A 25,939-nucleotide genomic window follows, 5' to 3' on the forward strand; every position below is an offset into this window, starting at 1 on the left:
GGGATAATGAAAATAAATCAGTTTATGATATGATGTATAATGGGACTTGTACAATGGTATTATTAAGGGGAGTGGTGGAGTGAGGGAATTGTGTACATCTTTCACTTTCTTTTACACAGTACTTAGAACTAATTTACAAATAAACAGATTTATTTTATTTGCCAGAAGTAGAAGATTTACAAACACACATATTTAGTTTATTTATAAATAGTATGCCAAAATAAAAAGGAACTGACAATGTTATTTATATTATGCATTGTTTCTGTTGTAGTTTTTAAAATCTTGTCTGCACTGTACTGTACATTTGATTGTAATCTAAAGTTACATTTTAAATTCTTTTTATCTTCTTTCTCTCTCACCCAGCATCAACTACTCCCTCCAACCCCTGTTTTATTTTTGTTTTATTGCCTCTTTTTTTAAATATTATAAACGTATTAGAAAGTTGTGTCTTTATGTATGCAAAGTTATATAATGAAGCATTATTTCATGGTTTGAGATAAAACACTGGGTAAACTATAGCTCACAATTGTGCTCTACTAGTATTAACTATAAGGGTCATACAATTAAAATGATAAATACAGAGAAGTGGAAAAACAAAGACTGACTAAGAAACTGCAAAAGAGTGTTCTGAGAAGAAAGAAAGAAAAAGAAAGAAAACAGACTGTTGGAAAAGAAATACATAAGTTCCTTCATCGCCTTCCTACCCCCCCCCCCGTTTTTTCTTCTTTTGTTTTTCTTTTCTCTCTCTCTCTCCTTATTCTCTATTCTTCTCATTTTGAAACCCTGTTTTGTTTAATTGTGATCTATACATTTTGGATGCTTTATCACATTTTATATTAAAATCTTTTATAACTGACATTGTTTAGATTATTGTTAGTTATTATATTATAATTATACATCAAAGTACTTATTATAATAAATAACTAAACCGATTAAATTAGTACATACCTCACTCAATAAGTAATAGTTTAGATATGCATTTAGATTACAGTTTTTTGTCCTATAATAGCAAAATTAGTTAGCAGCTTTAAGGTAATTAGGCAGTCAGAAAGGTTAGTTCATCTAGATTTTCTAATTAAGCTAAGGGGGGAGGTCAATAAATGCAGAGGTAGTAAGTATGTAGAGATATGTACTTTACTTTCATTTGTTCTCCAGATTAATTGCCCTTAAAGAAAAATTGTTTACAGATGATAGGAATTGGAAGTATCACAGTGTGTTAAGTACAAGACTGGTATAGTTTTAAACAAACAGATGTCCAAAACTGTAAAGATATTATCCATTAATATCTATGGATTGAACAGAGGAAAGAAGAAATTTGTTTTGAGCAAGTGTTTAAAAACTAGGAAAAGTGATATAGAACTTATAAAAGAATCTAATACTGTTTATGAAAAAAAAGATTTCATGTGAATCAATATAAAATAACAGCAGATTTATACTATAAACAAAGGAAGAGAAGAAGAAAAAGAAGAAGAAATACATTGATATTGTAGGAAAGAACAAAATAATCCAAAATGTTTCTTGATAATAATTATTTATTTATTTATTTTGTTTATTTAAATTTGTTGACCGGGAGTGTCCGACTGGACGTGGGTCCATTTTCAGTGGAGGCCCGGGGAGAAAAGCTCCACAGTAAAATAAACAGACACTAGTTACATTGGATTACATAGCGATTAACAATTTAACATAGAAATTACTTACAACATATTTACAGATGAAGAACATAGTACATCAGTAGACAACTAGAATCTTTATCTGTGAAGTACATAACAGGCATTAACAAATGTAACAATGAGAAGTTCCTGCTGTATAATAAGTACTAGGCTTATGAGCATCTGAGCTTGCTATCATCAAGGTAGTTAGTGGAGATGAAAGAAAGGTAGTAGTTGGATAAATCTAGGATGCTTTCCATGATAGTTTCTGAATGCCAAATAAAAGTAATACATTTGGAAGATATTTGTCAGATGCCACACAAGTGCTAAATAAACAAAGAAACATCTTGGAAGTATTACTAAGTAATAATGAAGAGAAGCCTACTATTAGGAGACTTTAATTGCATGACTGATGAAGAATGCAAAATTGCCATAAAAAATTCTGCAACAGTTCAGGCATTAAAACATGCAGAATTACTTAGCCTAAAGAGTTAAATGATAAAAAAGAAGGAGTCTACATCAAAGGATCGAAATTTCACAGCATCAAATCTCTGATCATCTAAGACCATGATGATCAAAGTTGTGAAATCCTGAACATAAAAAAAATCTAACAGGTGAAAATGTCTTCTTTCATGTTTTTGCAGTGGGGCAAGAACCCCTGCATCCCCCACACCCCCTGCTACTTAAGTATACCAACTCCGAGATCACACTACAGTAAAGAGAATGGTAAATTTCCCATTCTGCACTGTACGCTGATCTCCATTCACAACGTTCAGTACTTCACAACTTCGATCATCTGGTCTTCACTGATCAGAGGTTCAATGTTGTGAAACTTTGATCCTTTGAAATAGACCCAAAAGAAGAGAGTGAAAGTTTACTTAGTATTCCTTTCTTTTTGGTACCCAAACAACTTTTGACAGAAAATTTGTTTTTAAATGATTTAACTGCTAAATGTGATTCCTTCAAAATAATAGCATATCCTTTATTAGATCATAATGCCCTTCTTTTTAAATGAATGATAAGAACTAAAAAATAAATAAATAAAATTACCAATGTTGTTGTCTTTCGGCTTTTCCCGGTTAGGGGTCACCACAGCGGAACTCCAGTCCACTAATGATTGGCAGTAGATTTTCACGAACGCCGAGGTGCCAGCTCGACGGCCAACCTTCAATGAAGGCACTCCCATTTACGCATGTCTTTTGAATGCCCACACAACTGTGGGGAGGACATGCAGACTCCACACAGAAGGTACTCCCCGCACTCCAGCCGAGAATCAAATGGGAGAACCTCTTGCTGTGAGGCAACAACGCTACTGCTGCACCACCGCGGAAGTATAGAATTCCAGTCTATGGTACTAAATTAATCACTTTTCAGTAATTGGCTTTTAGATGACAGGAATGCCTTTTCAATACAATAATAATGAGATGTCAATATCAATAAAGTCTACGATTTACAACCAAAATCTTAAAGACCACGATCTTGAAACTCATAATTCTGAGAATGCAATATTGAAACATCAAAACACAAAATACCACATTATTGAACTCCTTTGCTCTCTTGTTGGGCCCTTGTTAGCATTTGTTCCTGGGTTTATCTTCTGCAGGAACCATGTTAGCACTCATTCCTGGGTTTATACTATTTGGGGGATTCAGTATCCAAGACTTTTAGGCAATGTGATCTTCAGCATTTTGGTGTTTTGATATTATAGTCTCAGGCTTATAAGCGTTAATGTTGTAGGATTTGAGATTATGATACTAATCTGAAATTTTATGTGTGTTAAAATAAAGTGGATTATGAATACATACAAATAATACAAGAAAGAATAGTTATCCAGTATATAACAAATACAGACAAAATTGAAGTACAGAAAGGAGAATTGTTTTAGATATCGTGAAAATATTAAGCAATACATGCAAACAAATCTTGAAGTATAAGAAAGGAAAAAATTATTTTGAAAACTGGAAACTTTCATACTGTAATATTCACCCTACATGATTCTATAAATCAGCTAATCGCACCATATTACTAAAAATTCAATCACATTAATGTCATCAAATGTTTAGGGTATAAAAGGGGGAAAAAGTAACAAAGATATTATTAAAATAAATTGATACCCATGTTGTCATAAAAAGAAAAATAATGACCCAGGTATAGATGGGTTAATTCTTGAAATGTATAAGTTTGGAGAAAAACAACTAATATTTGACAGCACGTTCACAGTAACAACAATATCCTTTTATTGAGGAGATTACACATTACTGGAAAAGACTGTTCATTTTTACTGACCAATGACATTATTAAACAGATTTTACATGATGCTTGTCCTAATATTTGCAAAAAGATTAACAAAAAGTATCTCAAGGTTAATAGATGAAAACCAAATTGAAATTATTAATATTAGATACACTTTTGGTGACATTAGCAGATCATGCTAACAATACTAAAAAAGTTGTAATTTTTTGTCTTGACATTGAAAAAAAATGACATTGTAAATTCTGAGTATATGTTATTAATTCTAGAAAAAATGATGGATCCCTATCATTTATTAACTTACTGGAAGTGTTATATCTTTTGCCACCTATGCTTTTTGATTGTGTTTTAGCCATAAAGCCCTTTGCTACCATTATAAGAAATAGCTAACAGGTAGACGTTTTCCAAATAATAATAATAATAATAATAATAATAATAATAATAATAATAGTATTCAAAAACATTTACTAAATTATCTGCTGCAGAAAGAACTCCTATACCCCACACAATACAGCTTCCATCCCTCCCATAGTACTGGTATTGCATATCTAACCTTTGTAGATACTGTCAATAAAGCTAGAGAGAGTGGCAAACTAGTCTTCCCCTTATTTCTAGAGTTGTCTAAAGCCTTTCACGCAGTCTGTCACAACAAACTTCTACTTCAAGTGTCCTCACTATGTCTCTGTCAGCCCACCCTTCTGTGGTTCAAAAGCTATTTGTCTAGTAGATATCAGTCAGTAAAATGGCACTCCACCCTCTCTCCTTGCTTCCCAGTACCACAAGACTCTATCCTTTATCCCCTCTTCTTTAACATGGTTATCAACACCCTCCATATAGCCACATAACAGGCCTCCTTCATACAATATGCAAGTGAATCCACACTCATATGCACATAAGACAATCTGGCTCATCTCCAAAAATAAAAAAAAATACTCAGGATACTTTAACAGCCACTGAAACATAGCATTGTATCTCACAACCCATGTTCAACCCACCCCCCATAAAAAAATACTTATTTTTCCCTTAATTCCGCTCTCATAAAAAAAAAAATTAAATCCATTCTCTTGATAATTCCACCACTGAAGTCACTTCTCATAGCAAATTATTAGAGATGATAGTGGATGATAATCTTACATTTAACCTGCATATACAAAATTGCATAAAATAATCACCAAAAACTAGACACGCTTTACAGAGCCAAAATCTTTTTCACCAATGCAGCTAAAACTACTATTGCTATGACTTACCTCATCTCAATACTTTACATTGCTTCCATCCTCACTAACCTCCAGCCATCACAAAAAGTAAACCTTGAACAATCTATAATAAAGTAGCTAAATTTGCAGCAAATATCTCTTTCAGAAGCCACCACTGCATAGCATTAAAAAACCTAAATTGATTAGAACTACCACTCAACTAATGTATACACAGCTTCTTAAAATATAAACTTATATAGCTCCAAACGCTTGTCCAGCACTAAATACCATTATGAACAATTATGTTCCCACTTGGTCATTATGATCCAATGAGCAAAAACTTCTCTCTGTTCACACATCTGTCAATTCTGCTGAGCATATTATGTACTCACAGCAAGTTGCTAAGCCCTGATATTCCTTACCTATACCCATCAGGTCAATCCCTCCCTCCAGTCCTTTAGCAACATTCTTAAAGAATTAGCCAAAACCTGACTCTGTTGTTGCTCAACCCCAGAATAAATTATATCCATAAATATGATCACGTACTTATTCATACCTTACTCCTCCTTACTCCCACTTCTTTAATCACTTTCTAACTTCAATCAATTTCTCTCCCCTGACTCTCTATCTAAATATTGCAATTTCTGTTTGGATTATGCTAATTTACCTTTAATTTCTTTAAAATGGCTAAAATTAAATCATTATCATACAAGTTGCACCTACTTTTAACCAGTGTTGTCACATTTTGTCTAATTTGGTATAATCAAATGTCTGTGAATAAATAAATAAATAAATAACACTGATCAGATTATCATTGTAGGTGCTGTCTGTGATCATCATAATATACTTTACTGTCTCTTCATTAAAGTTAGTGACCGATGGGAATACTTATGAAACAAAACATTCTTTTTTTAAGTTAATAGGTTAAATAAATAAAGTTAGCTTTGAAGCTGATCTTAATTTCTTAACAGCAGAGTAGATACAAATTTGTGGTTTCATTCCTGGGTAGGTAGGAACTGGATCACCTGTGGAACAGTAACTTTTCGTGGCCAATTACTGAACCAGTAGTGAAGTTAGAACAGGAAAAAGTGGAAATTTTAGAAGGTGGTAGATTTTACAGGATGCTGAGGAGGGAGAAGACAATTGGTGAAAAAGAAGAAGGTGACAGGCTAGTGTGGAAGTGATGAAAGAGAGATTAGTGGAACTGAAAGGTATAGTTGAAAATGGTCAGCTTTACATCAGATGTCTTCCAGTACAGTTAGTTTCTACAAGGTTCACAGGATGCCAATGAGCAAGTTGACTATACTGAATTATATGTTTAAAAGTGCATATGCTTTGGAAAAAATGGGCTAAATGTGTAAAGTTTATGCACTGAAATGAAAATTTAAAGGTATTTGTGGCACAAAAAGAACAACAATGTTTCTGTTCATCTTCTGTTCATCTTCTGGCTTCTACTTATAGATATAGACAATTAATTCTTGCTGATGGCCTAAGAGAAACATAAGTATAAACTGACTTTACACATCCTATTGCTCTGGATCAATAATTTGACTGAATTGCAGCATCAAGCTATGTAGTTGATTTTTTGAGCATGTTCTGCAAGGGTAACTAGTTCGTTTATCCCATGCTTTCAAAACTGAGACCTGCATCTAACTAGTGTATGAAACAGTTGCAATGGTTGCTTATGAACAACAAATTGTAATGCGATATAAAAACAAACTTATAGGATTAGTACATACATCATGTAGAGAGAGAGACTGAGGAAAATGTGCATCAGCATGACATTAGACCAGTATTAGCATTACTCTTTTAGTGAATGTTTTAAATTTGATTTAAACAAAGTTAAAATTTATTGCACTTGGGTGTTGATACTGTCAACTCACAAAATGGTGACACGACAGTCTAATAGTAAAATTGCCTTTGGAATTAATACTCTTAATTGAATTATATATGTTTATTCCATTAAGTATATTTTAGATATCTAATCATTTGTACACTTTTGCCATAACTGCTATTGGTGCCTTTAACATAGTTTCTAAGTTTGCATCATAATGTATTTAAGTGATATTTCTGTGCAAGAAGACACTGATAGTATCTCAGTGAAAACTAAGTAAATCATGCCATTGATCCTTAGTTAATTGATTAAGGTGTAGGTTAGAGAAACGTATCCTATTATTGATATCATTATCGTCACTTTAAATGGTTTTCCAGTTTTATACTACTGATTGATACTAACTAGTACAGTCTGAACATTTACAAGATTGAAAGATTGCTAATTTAAGCTATATTGTCAAGTATTAAGACATTTTCATTTGGCCAACAAAAATCAGGAGTAATAAGCCAACTTAATAAGATTTGGGGTAAATATATAGTAACAATGTCATTATTATTATTATTATTATTATTTAAAGTTCTAGTACTTAAATTATTAGTATTTGACAAAATTTTAAGAAAATGTCACCACTGACATAAGCAAGGCTTGCAAAGAAAGTTGAGTAGAGAAAGAGCGAGAGAGAGAGAGATCATAATAATATGACAGTATTTACTGTTATAATTGGGGAAAATTCAGAGTAATTTCTTGTACTCTTTCTTTAGATATTAATATTACAGAAAAGTTTGGAATTTCAGAGAAGGAGGCAAAAGAAACAAAACAGCCTGACATGGAATATAAAATTTTAACTAAAGAAATTTGGAGAATGAAATGACTGCTGCTACCATTAATCCTAAGTAAGGAAAAAATAAAAGAAATAAAGAAAAATAGCAGTAATACTTCAGGATCAGAATTTAAACAAAATGAACCCAGCAGTCAAGAGATGTAAGGTTTTAGAAATTAATTAAAATAAATGATATTAGATATCATTTATTACAATAATTTTCTAATAAACATATAAGTCATTAAAATAATTTATTCTTTAATAAACATTTTATATTAAAACATTTCTTTGAAGTGAAATGACTATTGGTAGCTGACAAAAAACAGAACTAAATGGTATTATTAATATCAAATGTTTATTAAAGAGCAGATTATTTTAGTAGTAGCATTCTAAGAAAAGTAGATGTTTGTAATGATTTAAATGTAGGCATAGATGAGAAAATTTATTGCATATAGGGGGTATTATCATAAACTCAAAAATATTTAACAAAGCATTTTAAGGCATTGTTTGTTCTGATGAAGATCTTGGAGTATTTAAAGAACAAAAGTGCTTAACCTTTCATTATTGATGCTTTGGTGGTGTTTGTTCTCTTAGGAAGCATTCAGTTTTTGAGTTACTTGGTTTATAGCTCTTCCGCTTATCCCACAGTGGTTTTCCTAAGCTTTAGAAACTGAAGGAGCCAAAGACAGGACAGATAAAATAATTTTTCAGAATAAGATATCCCAAGAGAGTTTTAAACAAAATGCACAACTGGTACATTTTCATCAAACAGACAAATAAAAGGTCACTGGAGAAAAACAGTTGTGCATCACACACACACAAAAAAAAAAAAAAAATCAGGTAGCTTCCCATATAATCATATTTAAGATCAAAGAATTTTTCAAAATACCAGGGATACTCATTTACATTTCCCAAAAACAGGAAATTCAATTTCCATATGATAAAATCTAGAAATAATACCCATGATTTTTAAGAGTAATTTCTGGACTTTACTATGATTTCACTGTAATTTTCTAGTGCGCGCGTGCGCGTGCGCATACACACACACACACGCACACACACACGCACGCACACACGCACGCACACACACACACACACACACACACACACACACACACACACACACACACACACACACACAAGATTTAAGTAGATTCCATATACAGAACACTCACCAAAATAAAGTGACAGTGTTATACATGGTAAATATGATAAAAAAAAACAGATTGTGGTGAATGAGTGCTTTGCTCCAAAATACCAAATTCCATGAACCCTCCATGTTTTTGCAATACTCACATAGTCCAAATTTGGGATTTACTTGTATTTTCCACAGGAAAAAAAAACAGAAAATCAGGGTCAAGAAAATGACAGCAATTTGCTTGCTTATTTATTTATTGTTTGTTAACCAGATGAAGGGGTTGGTGCAACACATTTTTCAAGCAAAACGCAAAGTCAGATATTACATATATTTCAATTATCATGTGAAAACTGATTAATAAATACACAAAGTAAGATGGTTAACCATTAACATTTAAATACAGTTGTCTAAGAATGTTAAAGAATATATAAAAATAGTAAATATTAGATCATCTTGCAGCGTTAAAGATATACCTGAAAACAAATTTTGTAATAACAGAGCAATGGAGTAGGAAATATTTTGGAACAATTGAGATTAAATACTTACAGAGGTTGAGTAGTAATAAACAGTCAGAGAGGATGGATATGTGTAGAGGATGTAAATAAACCCACATCCTTAAAACAGTTAATTTCTACTTTTTAAACACTTTTACTGAATTATCACTTGTAACATAGGTAAATGTATATTTAAATAAAAGTAATCAAACTGTATTAACAAGTTCAAGTTAACAAACATTATACTTCACGTATATTTCTACATACCATATAAACTAAGCAACATTACATAAATTATTCGATTCCTGACTTTTTTTAACTAGAAACATCTTTATTGAACCATCACTTATGACACAGGCAATAATACGTTTATATAAATGAAAACAAACCACACTGACACAATCTTATTTGCAAGCATTTTACATCACAATCCGTAATGGCATACTCCCAGTTGCAAAGATTATACATCAATTATAATTTACCCAATCATTTTCAGTCAAACCTTATATAGCTCATTTAAGTCCTGCCTTTTTTAAAATTCATTCTTCCCCTGTATGTATTATTCCCACAATTCCGTTGTTTCCTATGTAGTTTTTCCTAACCTTTTCTAAAAATCTTAATTCCAGTTGTTTTGTCTCTGTTACTATATTTATTACTTCTAGTATAGCTGGTTTAGATTTTGATTTCCATTTTATAGTAATTGCTTTTTTAGCAGATACCATAATTAGACACAGCAAGGCCTTATCATGTCTAGGCAATTCCGATTGTGTATCATAGTTCAGAAAAATCATCTCCTCATCAGACCAATATGCCCACCTAGCATCTCTGACAGTGCATCCTGCAGGGAATCCTTAAAGTCTACCAACTCACAGCACTCCCAGAAAATATGTTCTCAATTACCTCTTTCTGTCACACCTCCAACATTTGCTGTCAACCTGAGGAAAAATTCTTTGGAGTCTACTTGGGGTATGAAATATCAGTGGAAACATTTCCAAGCAAAAATCCTAACTCCTCTATATTTTGTTGCATATTTAGGAGACATACATATATCCTCCCATTGTTTATAACTAATTTCTGTTCTTGAATTAGATAAGATGTTAGCCTTTTCTAGAGAATAATTACACTGTCAAGATCTGTTATTACATAGAATATTCCGTGTTGCAGGGGGCCAGTTTGTGAAAAGATCTATCAAAAGCAGCTAAAGTGAAATATGGCTTGTTAAGGTTGTTGTTACTACTGTTACAGAGAGACAGTAGGTCATGTTATGAGGTGACAGTATGTTAACTGCAGTGGACTATAATGGTCTTTCAGTAACTTTAATGCAAGGGTGCTAACAGGTACGCAGCTCCTTTGAATATTAAAAAAGTGTAGTTCAATGGGTTTAGCAAGGTTTATGTATCTAGCAATCTTATTTTTCAATGGAGTGTAGCAATGTAATGTTTTTTTTCTGGGGACAGTGGTGGAGAGCAATGAGAGGTAGAGAATATTCAATCTTGGGGATAAGGTCATTAATAGCAATGGAATGTTTGGCTTTAGGGGTGAGCAAGTGCAATATTCTGAAGACTAATTTGAGATGCTGTAAGACTTCTGGAACTAGAATTTTCAATTTTGTTATAGAAGGACAGATAATCATCCATCACAACTCTGACATTCTCCCTCTTGTACAGAATTGTTGCATCTAATGGATCCATAATGTACAGAGAATATTGGAAGTGTCAAAACAATAATGGTAGATTTGATAGTGTTTATGATCAATTTGTTACACTGTATCCAGATCCAGACTGCAGAAAATCATGTTGTATGACATTAATTAGTATGTGCATGGTCTTATGATTGCTTGTTAGTACAATATCATCTACATATAGAACAGCATTTAGCTTACACATGTCCTCGGGCAAACTGTCTGCATACAAGAAAAACAGTAAAGGTCCAAGGACAGAACCTTGTGAAACTCCATATGTCAATCCATTAGATTCAGAAGAGGAATTTAGACATTAATTACAAATGTTCTATTATACAAGTAATTTGAAAAATGTAACATTACTTCAGTGGAAAAACGTAGCTTGACAATTTATTATGTAACAAGGAATAATCCATTGTATCTAAGGCCTTCTTTAGATGAAGATAAATCCTCCTATAAGCAGGACCTGTACAGAAGAGGAATATATATGTCTTGCAAGAATAAATATGGCAGTCTGTATACTGTATATTTGGTGTGAAAACCTTGTAGACTATCTGACAGAATGCCATAGTTTTTGTGTCTAATACAGGTAATGGTTGCAGATAAGCTTTTCTAATATTCTTGTCAGTGGGCAGGTGTCTGCAACAGGTCTGTATTCTGCTGCAGTATTAGGAGCTGCTCTTTTGGAAGGGGAGTGACTATAGCATACTTAAAAATATGGGGGACTACCTTTGCAGTGAGTGATAGATTAAAATGTTTGTTTGGTTTTAAGGGAGTAGAGGCCACTTGACTTACCATCTTTATTTATTTAGTTTTCTTACCTTTTGTTGTCCTTGGATGTTAGCAAGGAAAATAATGATTAAACATGTAGTTTACAGACCAGATCTTACTCATCTTTTTTTTAAGGATACAGGTTTAAAGCTAGATTGGAAAGTAATCAAGAATTTTAGGTAGAGGGACTACTGGATTGTGAAAATTAGTAGTATGTGGAGCTGTAGTATGGTTAGTAGAAGTTGTAGCTAGGTTTGCCTTGCTGCTGCAGGATGATTAGTAGTAGTAGTAGTTAGGTTAATCTTTGTGCTGCAGTATGGTTAGTAGTAGTGGTATTTAGATTAGCCTTGGTACTATAGTATAATTAGTAGTGGTAGTTAGATTAATCTTTGCACTGCATTATGGTTAGTAGTAGTGGTATTTAGATTAGCCTTTTTACTGTAGTATAGTTAGTAGTGGTAGTTAGATTAATCTTTGCACTGCACTATGGTTAGTAGAAGTAATGTTTAGATTAGCCTTGGTAGTATATTATGGTTAGTAGTAGTAGTTAGATTAATCTTTGTGCTGCAGTATGGTTAGTAGTAATAGTAGTATTTAGATTAGAGCTGGTGCTGTAGTATGGTTAGTAATAGTAGTTAGATTAATCTTTGCACTGCACTATGGTTAGTAGTAGTAATATTTAGATTAGCCTTGGTATTGTAGTATGGTTAGTAGTAGTTAGATTAATCTTTGTGCTGCAGTATGGTTAGTAGTAGTAGTTAGATTAAACTTTGTGCTGCAGTATGATTAGTAGTAATACTGATATTTAGATTAGAGGTGGTGCTGTAGTATGGTTAATAGTAGTAGTGAGATTAATCTTTGTGCTGCAGTATGGTTAGTAGAAGTAATATTTACGTTAGCCTTGGTGCTGCTGTATATTTAGCAGAAGTAGTAGTCACAGTTAGGTTAGTTTTGGTGCTGCAGTATGGTTAGTAGTAGTAGTTAGATTAATCTTTGTGCTGCAGTATGGTTAGTAGTAATAGTAGTATTTAGATTAGAGCTGGTGCTGTAGTATGGTTAGTAGTAGTAGTTAGATTAATCTTTGTGCTGCAGTATGGTTAGTAGTAATAGTAGTATTTAGATTAGAGCTGGTGCTGTAGTATGGTTAGTAGTAATAGTAGTATTTAGATTAGAGCTGGTGCTGTAGTATGGTTAGTAGTAGTAGTTAGATTAATCTTTGTGCTGCAGTATGATTAGTAGAAGTAGTATTTAGATTAGCCTTAGTACTGTAGCATAGTTAGTAGTGGTAGTTAGATTAATCTTTGCAGTGCACTATGGTTAGTAGAAGTAATAGTTAGATTAGCCTTGGTACTGTATTATGGTTAGTAGTAGTAGTTAGATTAATCTTTGTGCTGCAGTATGGTTAGTAGTAGTAGTTAGATTAATCTTTGTGCTGCAGTATGGTTAGTAGTAATAGTAGTATTTAGATTAGAGCTGGTGCTGTAGTATGGTTAGTAGTAGTAGTTAGATTAATCTTTGCACTGCACTAGGTTAATCTTTGTGCTGCAGTATGGTTAGTAGTAGTGGTATTTAGATTAGCCTTGGTACTATAGTATAATTAGTCATGGTAGTTAGATTATCTTTGCACTGCATTATGGTTAGAAGTAGTGGTATTTAGATTAGCCTTTTTTCTGTAGTATAGTTAGTAGTGGTAGTTAGATTAATCTTTGCACTGCACTATGGTTAGTGGAAGTAATATTTAGATTAGCCTTGGTACTGTATTATGGTTAGTAGTAGTATTGAGATTAATCTTTGTGCTGCAGTATGGTTAGTAGATGTAGTATTTAGGTTAGCCTTGGTGCTGCTGTATATTTAACAGAAGTAGTAGTCACAGTTAGGTTAGTTTTGGTGCTGCAGTATGGTTAGTAGAAGTAGTAATAGTTAAGTCTTGGTGCTACAGTATGGTTAGTAGAAGCAGCAAGGTAAGCCTTGATTCCTGTTCAGACATGCTGAAGCTGGATTGTAATTTGGGGACAACTGTGATGGGGATTAGGGCTTTGATGGAGAACTAAACCTTTTAGGGGATGCCTAGGTGAGAGGATTGAATATTCCTGCATTATTCATCCTTGGAACTATTTGTATCAGTCCATGTAGATTGTTTAACATGCTGAACGTACTGAATCATAGCTACAATCTCTGGATTTTTCTTTGATTCTTTCCAGGCTCTATTTCTGTGCTTTGTGGATTTCCTTATGGTTGCAATGATCCATGGGACATTACTGCCATTGATTAGTCTTTTTACTGTGGAAAGTAGTCTGCTTTGGATTGATATAACAAGATTACAGAAAGTAGACAGGACTATAGCAGGGTCATTGCATGTATATACTTCAAACCGGTCAACATTTTGCAACTCAGTATGATTCTATTAAAGTTGTTGAGAACTGATTAAGTAGATCTAAGTTTTAGGGTTGCTTGTGTGTTGTTAAAGACAAATAGGAGGTCGGAATTAAGTTATAGTCTGTATAACAACAAGTAAAATTCCTCTCTCTGTTCTGGGAACATGCCTGTTTTCTAGAAAGATGTGCTAATGTTTGGAGAAAAACTGGTGTACCTGGCAATATGTCTCAGTAGTAATTAGTTTTAAATTCTCAGAACCTAGCTAGATACATGCCCACACATAAATTAATATCTAAATATATATATATATATATATATATATATATATATATATATATATATATATATATATATATACATATGCACACACACACACACACACACACACACACACACACACACACACACACACACACACACACTTACTTAAACCTTGACACGGTTATTAATAGGACGTGCTGGAGGGACAGATTCATCACCCAGAGACTCCCTATGCTGTGGAACAAAATGGATTACTTCAGTGTCACTGCTCGACAGAGGCACAGCAAAATAATAGGCATAGTTTTATTCAAACTAAAGGGGTGGTGAAAGCCACATATCTATGGGCTAGGCTTATAAATGCCCTTGGGCAGATAGCCTAGTATGAACCTATGAACCTATGAACACACAAATGCATATATGTATAGAGACACACAGGTCTACTTTAAAATACCGAGATGCCATAATGCTGACTTACAGAACATCTAGATGAAAATCACAAAACTTAACATTATCAAACGTTCACATCACCATAATTTGTCACTAGAAAAGAAGGCAGTTGACCAACATGTTCAGCTTTGCCCTTTTTTCCACTGTAGTGCGATCTTGGAGTTGGTATATTTAGTTAATGTGGGGATGAAGCCCCATTTATTTGCTTTAGTTTGTTTTTTTATGTAGTGTTGGCCAAGTGTTTGCTTACATGATGAAAAATGATGGTGATGTGAATGTTTGGTAATGTAACATTTTGTGTTTTTTGTCTCAGTGTTCTGTAAGTCAACGTTATGGCATTTCGTTATTTTAAAGTAGATCCACACACACAGTCTCATACAAATGAGTAACAATACAAGAGAAATTACATATAGTACAAGATTTAATATAAAAGGAACATTTGTGGAAAGAAATTACTGCTTTGAAGTGGAAGGAAAGCATGACAGAGGTGCTGCCTTAATGTTGTTGCATTAGGACTAAGAAGAAGACTGTGGAAATCAAAAAGCTTTTTTTTTTTTTTTGACATGGTGTACTGAACATGGAATTTTGAATCCAGTTAAATGGATTGAAAGGCATCATGTTATTGCCCAAACTGATTTATGGTGTGCTGACGTATTATGTCAGAAGTTTGAAGAGATACTAAATTATATATGATATGGGTATAAACATCATTATGTGAACACAACATGTGAGTTATCTAAGTCTAAATGATTGACAAGTGAATGATAGATTAATATCAGACATTAGTTTTCTGACTTGGAATTTTGCTGGTTTGAAATGTAAGATAACTGATATGGAGTTTATGTAATTTCTAAAATAGCTGTGACATAACCTGTCTTCAGAAAATCTGGAACAGAAGATATTTTTCTTATAAAAAATATGAACTATATGGACTAGATGCCAGGAAGGATTATACAAATGGTAGAGCAAATGGATGTTTAACAACCTTTATCAGGATAATGGAAACATTAAGGTTATATCTTATGTAAAGATATAATAAAACTGACTATAACAGAAATAATATCACAATTATAAATAGATATGTGATGCCCCTGCACTGCCCCAGTAATCAAATAGCTTCAATCCCCACCACTGGCAACAGTGGAGGACATACACACTGGGAGGATTGCAAGTACACACACAGTAAAGTACAATTTCCCTTAAGAGCACACAGAGATCACAGTCAGTCTGGGGGTGGTTTCTCCCTCTTTCTCTGTCCAACAAGTGCTTAATGTCCCTGACCAAGTAGCTGACACACACACACACACACACACACACACACACACACACACACACACACACACACACACACACACACTTTAAGATTTGATTTATATTCAAACACACACACACACACACACACACACACACACCCACACCTGGGAAAGGCTGTCACAGGTTTACTAGCTATGCCCCCTTCTGCCCAGACTATAATGTAGTTTCAACTGCCACCAACCACTACTTATCAGCTACACTAAGACCCTTAACCAAGGATGTCCAATCTTACTGTGTAATGTTATTAATAATCCAAATGGTAGTCTGACCAAGATTTGCAAGGCTATTTAGCAGTGGTTGTACAGTGTCATCAAATACATATGCAAGCACCCTAAGAGCTTAAATATGTCTCACAAATATCAGTCACAAAGATAGGTTTAACTATATTTAATAATAAATAATAAAAGAACAAGCTAATACTCAATAAATCAACACAGTAATTTCATAGCTCAAAATCACAGGAAATATTTTAAAACAGCATTGCAGGACAGTCTCAAATAAATGCAGAAAACATCTAAACTAACCTTTACTATATTCCTCTCTATATCTAAAAGAGATACTATGCCCTAAATCTTACTCAGAGCAAGGCAAGCACAGATGAGTGATGATGAGTGGATGTTCTTGCTAGGTCCAAGACAAAATGCAAAATGTACAGTCTCTCTCTGACAGAGTTCTTAAATTAATATCAAGTATTACTGCTGGGTTAGCTTGGATGACATAACTTTTTATCACCTGACTTCAGTTCCGAGGCTAAAACAGAAACTAAAAGAATTTAAGATCTCTGTTTGAAAAATGCATATCTCTCAGATGTTTGCAAATCTTGGAAGATGTGAAACAATAAAACACTTTTACATTTTAAACCTAGTAATTACTTCTCTTTCAAGACAATACAAAACTTCTAGCTCTAGACAGTGTGTCTGCTACACTGAAACTGAGAGATAACTTTTATAGCACAATCATAAAACACTTTAATTTCAACTTATTTTCTTGAAGTATTGCAAGTTAACCCTTTTATGTTCTAGTTTCTACCGGTAAAACATACATTTGCGCAGGTATATAGTTTATATGCATTTCTGTTCTAAGGCAGCAGGGCATGTTGTGGTTACATTTTAGCTCAGTACATAACACACAGTTCTGTATAAATCATATAAATATTCACAAATTACATAGAATTATTCACAAAATTCCAGATAGCTGGGCTGGCAGTATTTCCCTATATCACAATATATTTCATTCTTAATATAATGAAAAAGATGGCTGGATGGAAATCCAATATTGCTCAAATAGAGTTACTATAGGCTAAAATACAACAGATTGTTGCTAAATACTTTAGAAGATACAAATACAATAATTGGATGTTATTCAAAATATAACAAATTATCTCAGAAGAAGAAGGAAAAAAGGCTTTCTGAACATAGTAAGTTAAATAAATTCAGCACTGAACAACTAATAGTTATTGAAAAATAATATAAAATTAAATAGTCTGAGCAGACTGGTGTCACCGAAGGATCAATTGTAGGCTATTTGACTGTAAGCAAAAATGTTGAAGTGGAATACACTTTAAAAGTAGAACACAGAATAGAAGGTGTCCATTTTCCAACTTCTTTAAATATAGGATTGTGGCGCATACTATTTTTTTGTTTGTTTAATTCAATAATCAGAAGTTAAGAAAATAATATTTATAGTTAGTAAATTAAATAATGAAAGATAATGAGAATTACTAAAATGTAATCGATAAATACCTGCGACCTAAGACTAACACAGACTCATTGCTGACAATGTATACTGAACTGTATTAGATACTGGCAATTATGGAAAAATAAATGCTATTCAAAGAACCATTACTTACATACAAACTACTGGAGACTGAAACAAGATCTAGGCAATCTTTAAGAAAGCCTGAATATTTAGAATGTGACAGGGAAATGAAAAACAGAAGGAATTTTATAAGTTGTTGAAAGTTAAAGAAAACACTATATATAATAAAAGTGAAATAAAATGTTAAGAGCTATTGAAACTATTACTCAAATGTTTTGAAAGTTGATTTCAGAAGGGATGCATAAAATGTATTGATGTTGGTACATCCATGTAAATGGGATTAGGTTTATTATCACGTTTAAGAGTGAGGGAAAATGTAATATTAGTAGAGTAGAATGTTATTTATTTATTTATTTTATTTGACATTTGTTTACTTGGAAAGTCCAACTGGGATAATATCCAATTTTCAGTGGAGGCCTATGGAGGAAAGCTCCACATTGACGGAATATAGTTAAAGTTAAATAAAAGTAGTAGAGAATCTAATACAGAAGAGCAACATATTAACCAAGTAAACTTCAGTTCATATAGTTGAACCTATACATAGATACGTACATAAATACATGGCACAAATTATCTGGACTCATATAACAAGATGAAAAAGAACGTTGTTAATAGTTAAAGTATTCACAAATTGAAATTCATAAAGATGGCATTAAATACTATAGCAATAACCCATGCCTGGATGTGGGTAATGCTGGATTTACCCATGGTTGGAGTGGTTTGGTCACGAGGGCGAAGCCCGAGTGGCCAAACAAAGCCAACCGTGGGTAAATCCAGCATTACCCACACCCAGAAATGGGTTATTGCTATTATACAATGACATTATTTAAGAAAAAAAAGAATTACTTTTCTTAAATAATGGCATTGTATAATGCCTCATTGCTGCCCTTCCGCAGCTGTCTGGTATTCTGTGGCAGTTCTGATGTACTGCGCATGCGGATGCCTACGCAGTACATCACAACTGTGGGCAAAAGCAACATAGCGAGACAGTTTTGATTAAAGCAACAGAGAAAGCAAGATCTCCGTTGCTTTTTACAAACTGTTTTGCTATGTTAAATGGGTTTAACATAGAGAGATAGCTTTAAAAAAAGCAATGGAGAATCTCTGTTGCACAGTTTTGAAAAAAGCAACGGAGAAAGTAAGATCTCCATTGTTTTTTCAAACTGTTTCGCTATGTTAAATGGGTTTAACATAGAGAGATAGCTTTAAAAAAAGCAATGGAGAATCTCTGTTGCTTTTTTTAAACCATGTCTCGGTATGTTAAACCCATTTAACATAGCGAGACAGTTTTGAAAAAAGCAACGGAGAAAGCAAGATCTCCATTGCTTTTTCAAACTGTCTCGCTATGTTAAAGGAGTTTAACATAGCGAGATAGCTTTTAAAAAAGCAACGGAGAATCTTCGTTGCTTTTTAAAGTTGCATATATTAAACTCATTAGCGAAACAGTGTGAAAAAACAGTTATAGTAATGGAAAAAGTCCGGGCGACCGAACCTTTTTCCATTACTATAACTCTGATTTATAACGTGCATGCTGACTAATCAGCGTGCACGTTTTTGAATATTTAATGGGGGGTCGTTGTATAATATGAGTTCAGTACACTCTTGGGAACACTGATGACTAGACAATATACCCTATGCAAAATTATATTTGTCCTTTATCTAAGAAATAGTTTGACTATGAATAGGGAGGGAAGGAATTACTTAGTAGTATGCTGGAAGTGGAAGTGGAAGTAGGAGGGGCTAGTTCAGCCTAGGGTAGTGCAGAAGCAGAGACAGGTTTTATTTAAGTAATCGGTATTTACGTATTATCGGAACCACATTTCTAACCGATAATACATAACTATTAAACATTCACATGCCGTTCACATGTCGACTATATTATTTCAAGATATTGTGTAAATTTGAAGGTGTATAACCATTTAAAAACCTAAACCCACATTTTTAGGCTGTTGCCCTCATGTTATTATAGGTTTTTGGCATATTTCTTGGGAGTCAAAGTTGACAGGCGTGTCTGTCATCGTTATGCAATTCCCAAAGCTTCCCTTCACTTATGGCAGAGAGGTTAATGTAAAAGGTAGAATTGGTACTATCCATTTGCAGACTGACATGTTCTGAAAGTACTATTTCTGTAGTCAGAAATTAAACTGGCTCTTGGATGTTACTGCCACTTCTCTTCCTACTGCATATGACTTCTCCAGTGTACTTAATTCTCACTTGTGTCTCGCTGCCATTGCACCTGATACAGACCTGTCAACTGTCCCAGCTTTTTGCACAATGTCTACCTTTTTACCACATATTTTTTGGTCTGCCCCTCCTAAAATGTGTGACTGTCTACCAACTCACCAAGTCAGCGGGATGTTCTTAGAATGAAAGTCAGTAAAATGATATACACATGCCGTATATGTATCAGCAGGCAGGTTACTTTTACTTTTCATTAAGTGTCGTCAGCAAAACATGCTGCCCAGAAAGAGGAATTTTGTCATTATTCCTGTTACTGAAACAATGTGATACAAAACTAATATGGAGTTTACACACCCCTTCTGAGTTGGAGATACAGTTGCTCCACGATGACATTATGAATTACAGCAGGTAAAACATGTGGTTGCGATAATACGTAATTACCAAGTAATCTTTTAGTAGTTCTCTGAAGTTGGAAAGGTTAGAGGTAGATCTAATTTGCAGAGGGTTAGAATTCCATTTCATAGTGACAGAGTATGATTAGAGACTTTGGCCACAGTATATGTGAGGTTTATATATGCTGAGAAGATGTTGTTCATTAGACTGAAATAGTCTAGTAGGGGGGTAGGAATGAAGAATAGGAGTAAAAGCAGGGCAGTCATCAGCTTTGTGAATAATGCTGTACATTTAAGCTGTATGTAGCCTAAGTGGTGAGACAGTTTGAGCCAACTCAAAGCAATAAGAAAATATATTATTAGAATATATTCAGTACGACACCGTGGTGGTGGTGATACGGTAGCGTTGTGGCCTCACAGTAAGACGCTGTCCGGTTCGATTCTCAGCTAGAGCATCTTCTGTGTGGAGACATGCGTGAATGGGCATACCTTCGTTGAAGGTTGTGCATCTGGCCTGGCAAGCCAGTACGTAAAAATCAACTGCCAATCATTAGCTGACCGGAGTTCCGCTGTGGCGACCCCTAGCCGGGAAAAGCCGAAAGACACAAACATTCAGTACGAGCTCACAATTACAATAAGAAAGCATATTAGTAAGCTGAAAAAGTCAGAAGTTGGAGATTTAGATGGACATTTGAATGAGATCTTTAGGTTGGCTCAAAAAGTATGAGGAAATCTTAGTAAATGTTTTCATTGTTTTGTAAATTCTGTAGTGCTGTCAAATTCTTGGAAGGGCTGGATGATAATCCCAGTATACAAAAAGAAAGACATATAAACCCTGGAATTATCCCAACAGTTTTATCAGATCATTCAATGAAGATTTTTCCAGCCTTAATACTACACAAGTTAAAGGTAGAAATGGATAGGACAGACCTATTAGGACTACAATTTGCTTATTTTAAGAGACTGATATAGCAAGCATGGTTCCTTTTCCAGCATTTAAATTGTTCACCACCTTCATGGATCCAGAGGTTGTTTCAACAATTTCAATATACATAAACTTTGGAAAAAGGAATATCAACAAGAGCTAGTAAATATAATCTTAATATTCCATGAAGACAACTGGCCAGATGTAAAAGTCAGTGAAAGGGTGGTTTTATATACAACTTTTTAATGCAAAAAGGGAGCACATCAAGTGTGCACCATGTCCTCTTGCTTTTCTATTATCCATTTCAATGGAATAATTCAGTAAATCGTGAAAGGAAAAAAGGACATACTGAAAGTGACAAATGGTGGTTGTCCTTTAATGGCATACCAGATTATACAGTGATTACTCTTTTTAAGTCAAAAGGTTCTATAAATAGAATTACACAGATTGTGAAAAGTACTCCAAAGACATGACTTAAAAGGTAATTCTGCAAAAAGCAAAGTTAGGATTTTAATAATAATATATGGAACAACAAAGCCCCTGCTCTCCTTACTAATACCTACTAACCCTGCCTTTCCACCATATCTTTCAAAAACTCTTTCAGTAACACTATCACTATTCAGACAAATTTGATCAGAATGTGTGGTGGGTTTTATGAAATCTAATCACATAAGGAAACTGTATGTTTCCTTTTGCAATCATTTTAATTTTAGCTGGTTTGATTTTTGTGACATATTCAATTTCAAAATGCTGACATCTATTACTTGAGTTCTGCATTTTGATAACTGGATATACACATATTTAAACATAGTATCTAACTAACTTAGTACAGTCAGACAACCAGCATGAGGACCAAAGCATGTTGTGATACAGGAAAAGAAGTGCTAACAGGATAACTGCAATTATACTTATCCATTTTATAAGGTAATTAGCATAATATTAGATAATTATAGATTTCATTATTTATAAAGCTATCTTCAGTAATAGGTCTATTGGAGTGAATATTACCATATATAGTAAAAACAGTTAAAAACATGGAATGTTCAGACAGAATAAGCCAGAACAGATATTCGAAATTTATACGGTAACCATTTGAAATGTTGGGACCTGCTTTATTGAGTCCTGTAATGCTGAAACTAAATGGATAAACACAAGGACCATTTCTCAGGATATTCCCTTTCCTCTGAAGTATGTCAGTCTGTGAGTTAGTATGTATATGTTTGGTGGTTGTGAGGAGGGGCTACCTACCTTATAAGGGTGCAAGAAAGCTTGCCCCCTTTAAAAATTAAGTTGAAATGAGAAGTATGATTGTCAATATTCGGCCTTCTCCTACATTATTGGTGTTTTTTTTTGGCATTTCTGCAATTGGTATTACAAGTGTTGGCATATCAGTAGAGAACCAAGTTATACTGATAATTTAATTTGGAAAAATAATAGTGTAATTATATCAGTCTTATAAAAATAATATGAGAACTATATCAACTAACTATACATTTTAAATTCAAACTGGAAATATTTTACAAAGTCTATACAAACATGAAATCCTGTTGTCCTTACCACATGTATTCCTGGAGTGTGAAATATAAAGTGACATCAGCATTTACTTTCTTAAGAAAGTTACAGGTCCAAGATTACAATATCTAGAACTGGGCCATGATGAACTCACCCAATAATTCTTACAGTCAAGCGTAATTATAAAATACAAGAATACAACAGGTTCATAGACAGTAATTAAGCATGTAGTTGAGGAGACCATTAAGGAGCCTATCCCAAATTCCCAGTTGCCCCAAAGCACTCTCTGATTAAGGTCACTCAGCAGAGAAATGGAAGGAATCAAATTCTGTAACACAGGAAGTAGCTCTAATATCTCCTAGCCTTAATCCTCTGCACTGATGAACAAATTTTCCATGTAAATTAAAAAATACAACCACTAGAAATACATAATGCTGATAAATAATTACTAGAGTGTGTTTTAATGTAAGTTATTAAATTACCTGTTGTGCTTAATGTATTAATCTTACCAACAAGACTAAAGGAAACAATAATTATTGTCTGTCAACGTCACTGAATTTAAATTTCAGAATCATAGATATTGCATTTACAAATCAGATCAGTAGAAGAAGAAATAACTCCTACCTTGACGACATCCTGGGACAAGTGGTATTTAGTTTCTTTTAATCTGGAGATAGCACTGTGGCAGACACCGCCAATTATTGCCATTAGTGTACTGAAATTCTGAATTTGTCGCAGTTTCTGTAACATACAAAAACATTATACTTGCTAGTACATTGCACCCAGCTAAAAGAGTTGTCCTCTTGCACATTAAACATACCAGTGGTGAGAAGTAGATTATATGCTACAGAAAGCTACCCCATCAATACACAGATGGTAATGGTTTTCTCAACTGATTGTATAACTGCTTCTCTTACAATAAAACAAAGAACAAAACTGATAACTTATCTGATTGTTTTTCTTGATCATATTGCCAGCATAAGTTTGTAAAAATTTTCAGGTGATTCAGTGACATATCTGTATGCAAGTCTATCTCATTCCTTTTATATAGCCTGTACAATGAGCTTATGAGTCATAAAGGCCAATGAGATTACCGAAGGTACAATGAGGAAAGCGCATTTCACATCCATGAGAAGAAATTCATATCGTTGTTCTGTGCTATGTTTCTTAAACTAATTTCCATTCATATCATTTTAACTATGTTTTACTCTTTAAAAGTAGGAATGTTATAACTCATCAAACTTCTTGTCTATTAATGTTTGTTTTCTTTTGGCTTTTCCCGGTTAGGGGTCGCCACAGCGGAACTCCGGTCTGCTAATGATTGGAAGTAGATTTTCACGAACACCGAGGTGCCAGCTCGACATTCAACCTTCAATGAAGGCATGCCCATTTACACAAAAGCACTTTAGAGCTCTACATACTGTAACCCAAATGGGGACACTAAACAATATTACCTAGTTAAGTTCATTCCACTGTTCTATATTAAAGCCATGAATCCGCTTCTTCACCCCTATAACTCATATCATGAGTTTCTGAAGTCTAGAATGCCTCATGAATATTGGTGTCAGCAGCTCAAATATTTTTTTCTTTAGTTAATAATTTGCATTTATATATCAGCTTCCAGAAATGGTTAAGAAAAGCAGCTGAATATGTTTTGACGTACTTTTAAAGAATCATCTCTAGCCAGCAGAGCTTTATTCACATGGAGAGAAAGTCAAGGCAAGTGACTTTTAGACTTTACAATATTTAAAAAAGGCATTAAGTTTACTGTTAACTAGTCCCCTTTTCAAGCATTATACATCATAGTGACAGACACAGTAATATGAATTTCAAAGTCTTTTAACAGAACACACAACAAAATACATAATCAGACATTATAATAAGGCGTCTACTATATCACGTTATCGAAAGTTTACTTAATCGAATCAATAAAGGTCGAACTTTATTGATCAATTAAGTAAAACATCAAATAATGTAAAAAAAAAAAAAAAAATAAATGGCATAGGCAGGGGGCAAGCCCCCCTGCACCCCCCCCCCACTTTAGTATACCAACTCTGAGATTGCACTACATTGAGGTAAACGGAAATCTCCCCTTATGGAGATTTCCATTTACTTGCACAATGTTCTTCACTTTCGATATTGTCATGCCGACAATATCAGACTTGATATTGTCAGCTTACAACAACGTGAAGTAGACCCATAATAAGTATAACATGCTTACAAATTCAGAGAAATATAAATAAAGTAATAGGGATAAAATTTTTTCAGAACATTTGGAGTGGCGTACACAAGGTAGAGGGTACATTTAGCACAGGTCAACACAATCTAAAACAACTACAAATTCTGCCTTTGCTTAAGTGCTCTCAAAAAGAGCAAAATATTACATTCAAATAAAGTTTTTAAAAAAACTACAGTGGCAAGAAGTAAATTTAGCATACAACCTAAATACCTTGTAAAGTTTGTGTGTATGTAGATAAGAAACCATCTTGTCTAAAATGATAACACCTGTATAACGAGGAAAAATAGCTCAATAACTTAATTTTAAAAAGTATCCAAGTGCTGTTCATTTCAGGATAGCTGAAGCACTCAATCCATTTTGCAAAAGTAGTCCTCCTAAAAGTCTTTTTGCCTGTAAACAACAGCAAAAGCTAAGCTTCTCAATATAATGGCAGACTAATTCTGGGTTTTCAGGGGTAATAATAATAATAATAATAATAATAATAATAATAATAATAATAATAATAATAATAATAATCATCATCATCATCATCATCATCATAAAATAAGGTTCCTGAACTATGAGCCAGGGGGTTAATGTACTGGAAAATGAGCAAGTTAAAAGAAAGGATGGCAGGTAACAATGTATCTCAGGCTGTGATG

General features: G+C 33.7%; 1 protein-coding gene across 1 annotated transcript in view; it reads right to left on the minus strand.

The window, feature by feature from the left end:
- LOC122787152 (RAS guanyl-releasing protein 1-like) overlaps positions 1-25,939 on the minus strand; it is a 1,047,578-nt gene that overhangs the window by 16,024 nt on the left and 1,005,615 nt on the right. Inside the window, exon 8 of the mRNA XM_044062873.1 lies at positions 23,684-23,800. Within this exon, the coding sequence (XP_043918808.1) occupies positions 23,684-23,800 (117 nt within the window). The remainder of the gene's footprint in view (positions 1-23,683; positions 23,801-25,939) is intronic.

This window comes from Protopterus annectens, chromosome 1.part0 (assembly GCF_019279795.1).
Source record: "Protopterus annectens isolate FY-2018-M chromosome 1.part0, PAN1.0, whole genome shotgun sequence".
NCBI lineage: Eukaryota > Metazoa > Chordata > Ceratodontiformes > Protopteridae > Protopterus > Protopterus annectens.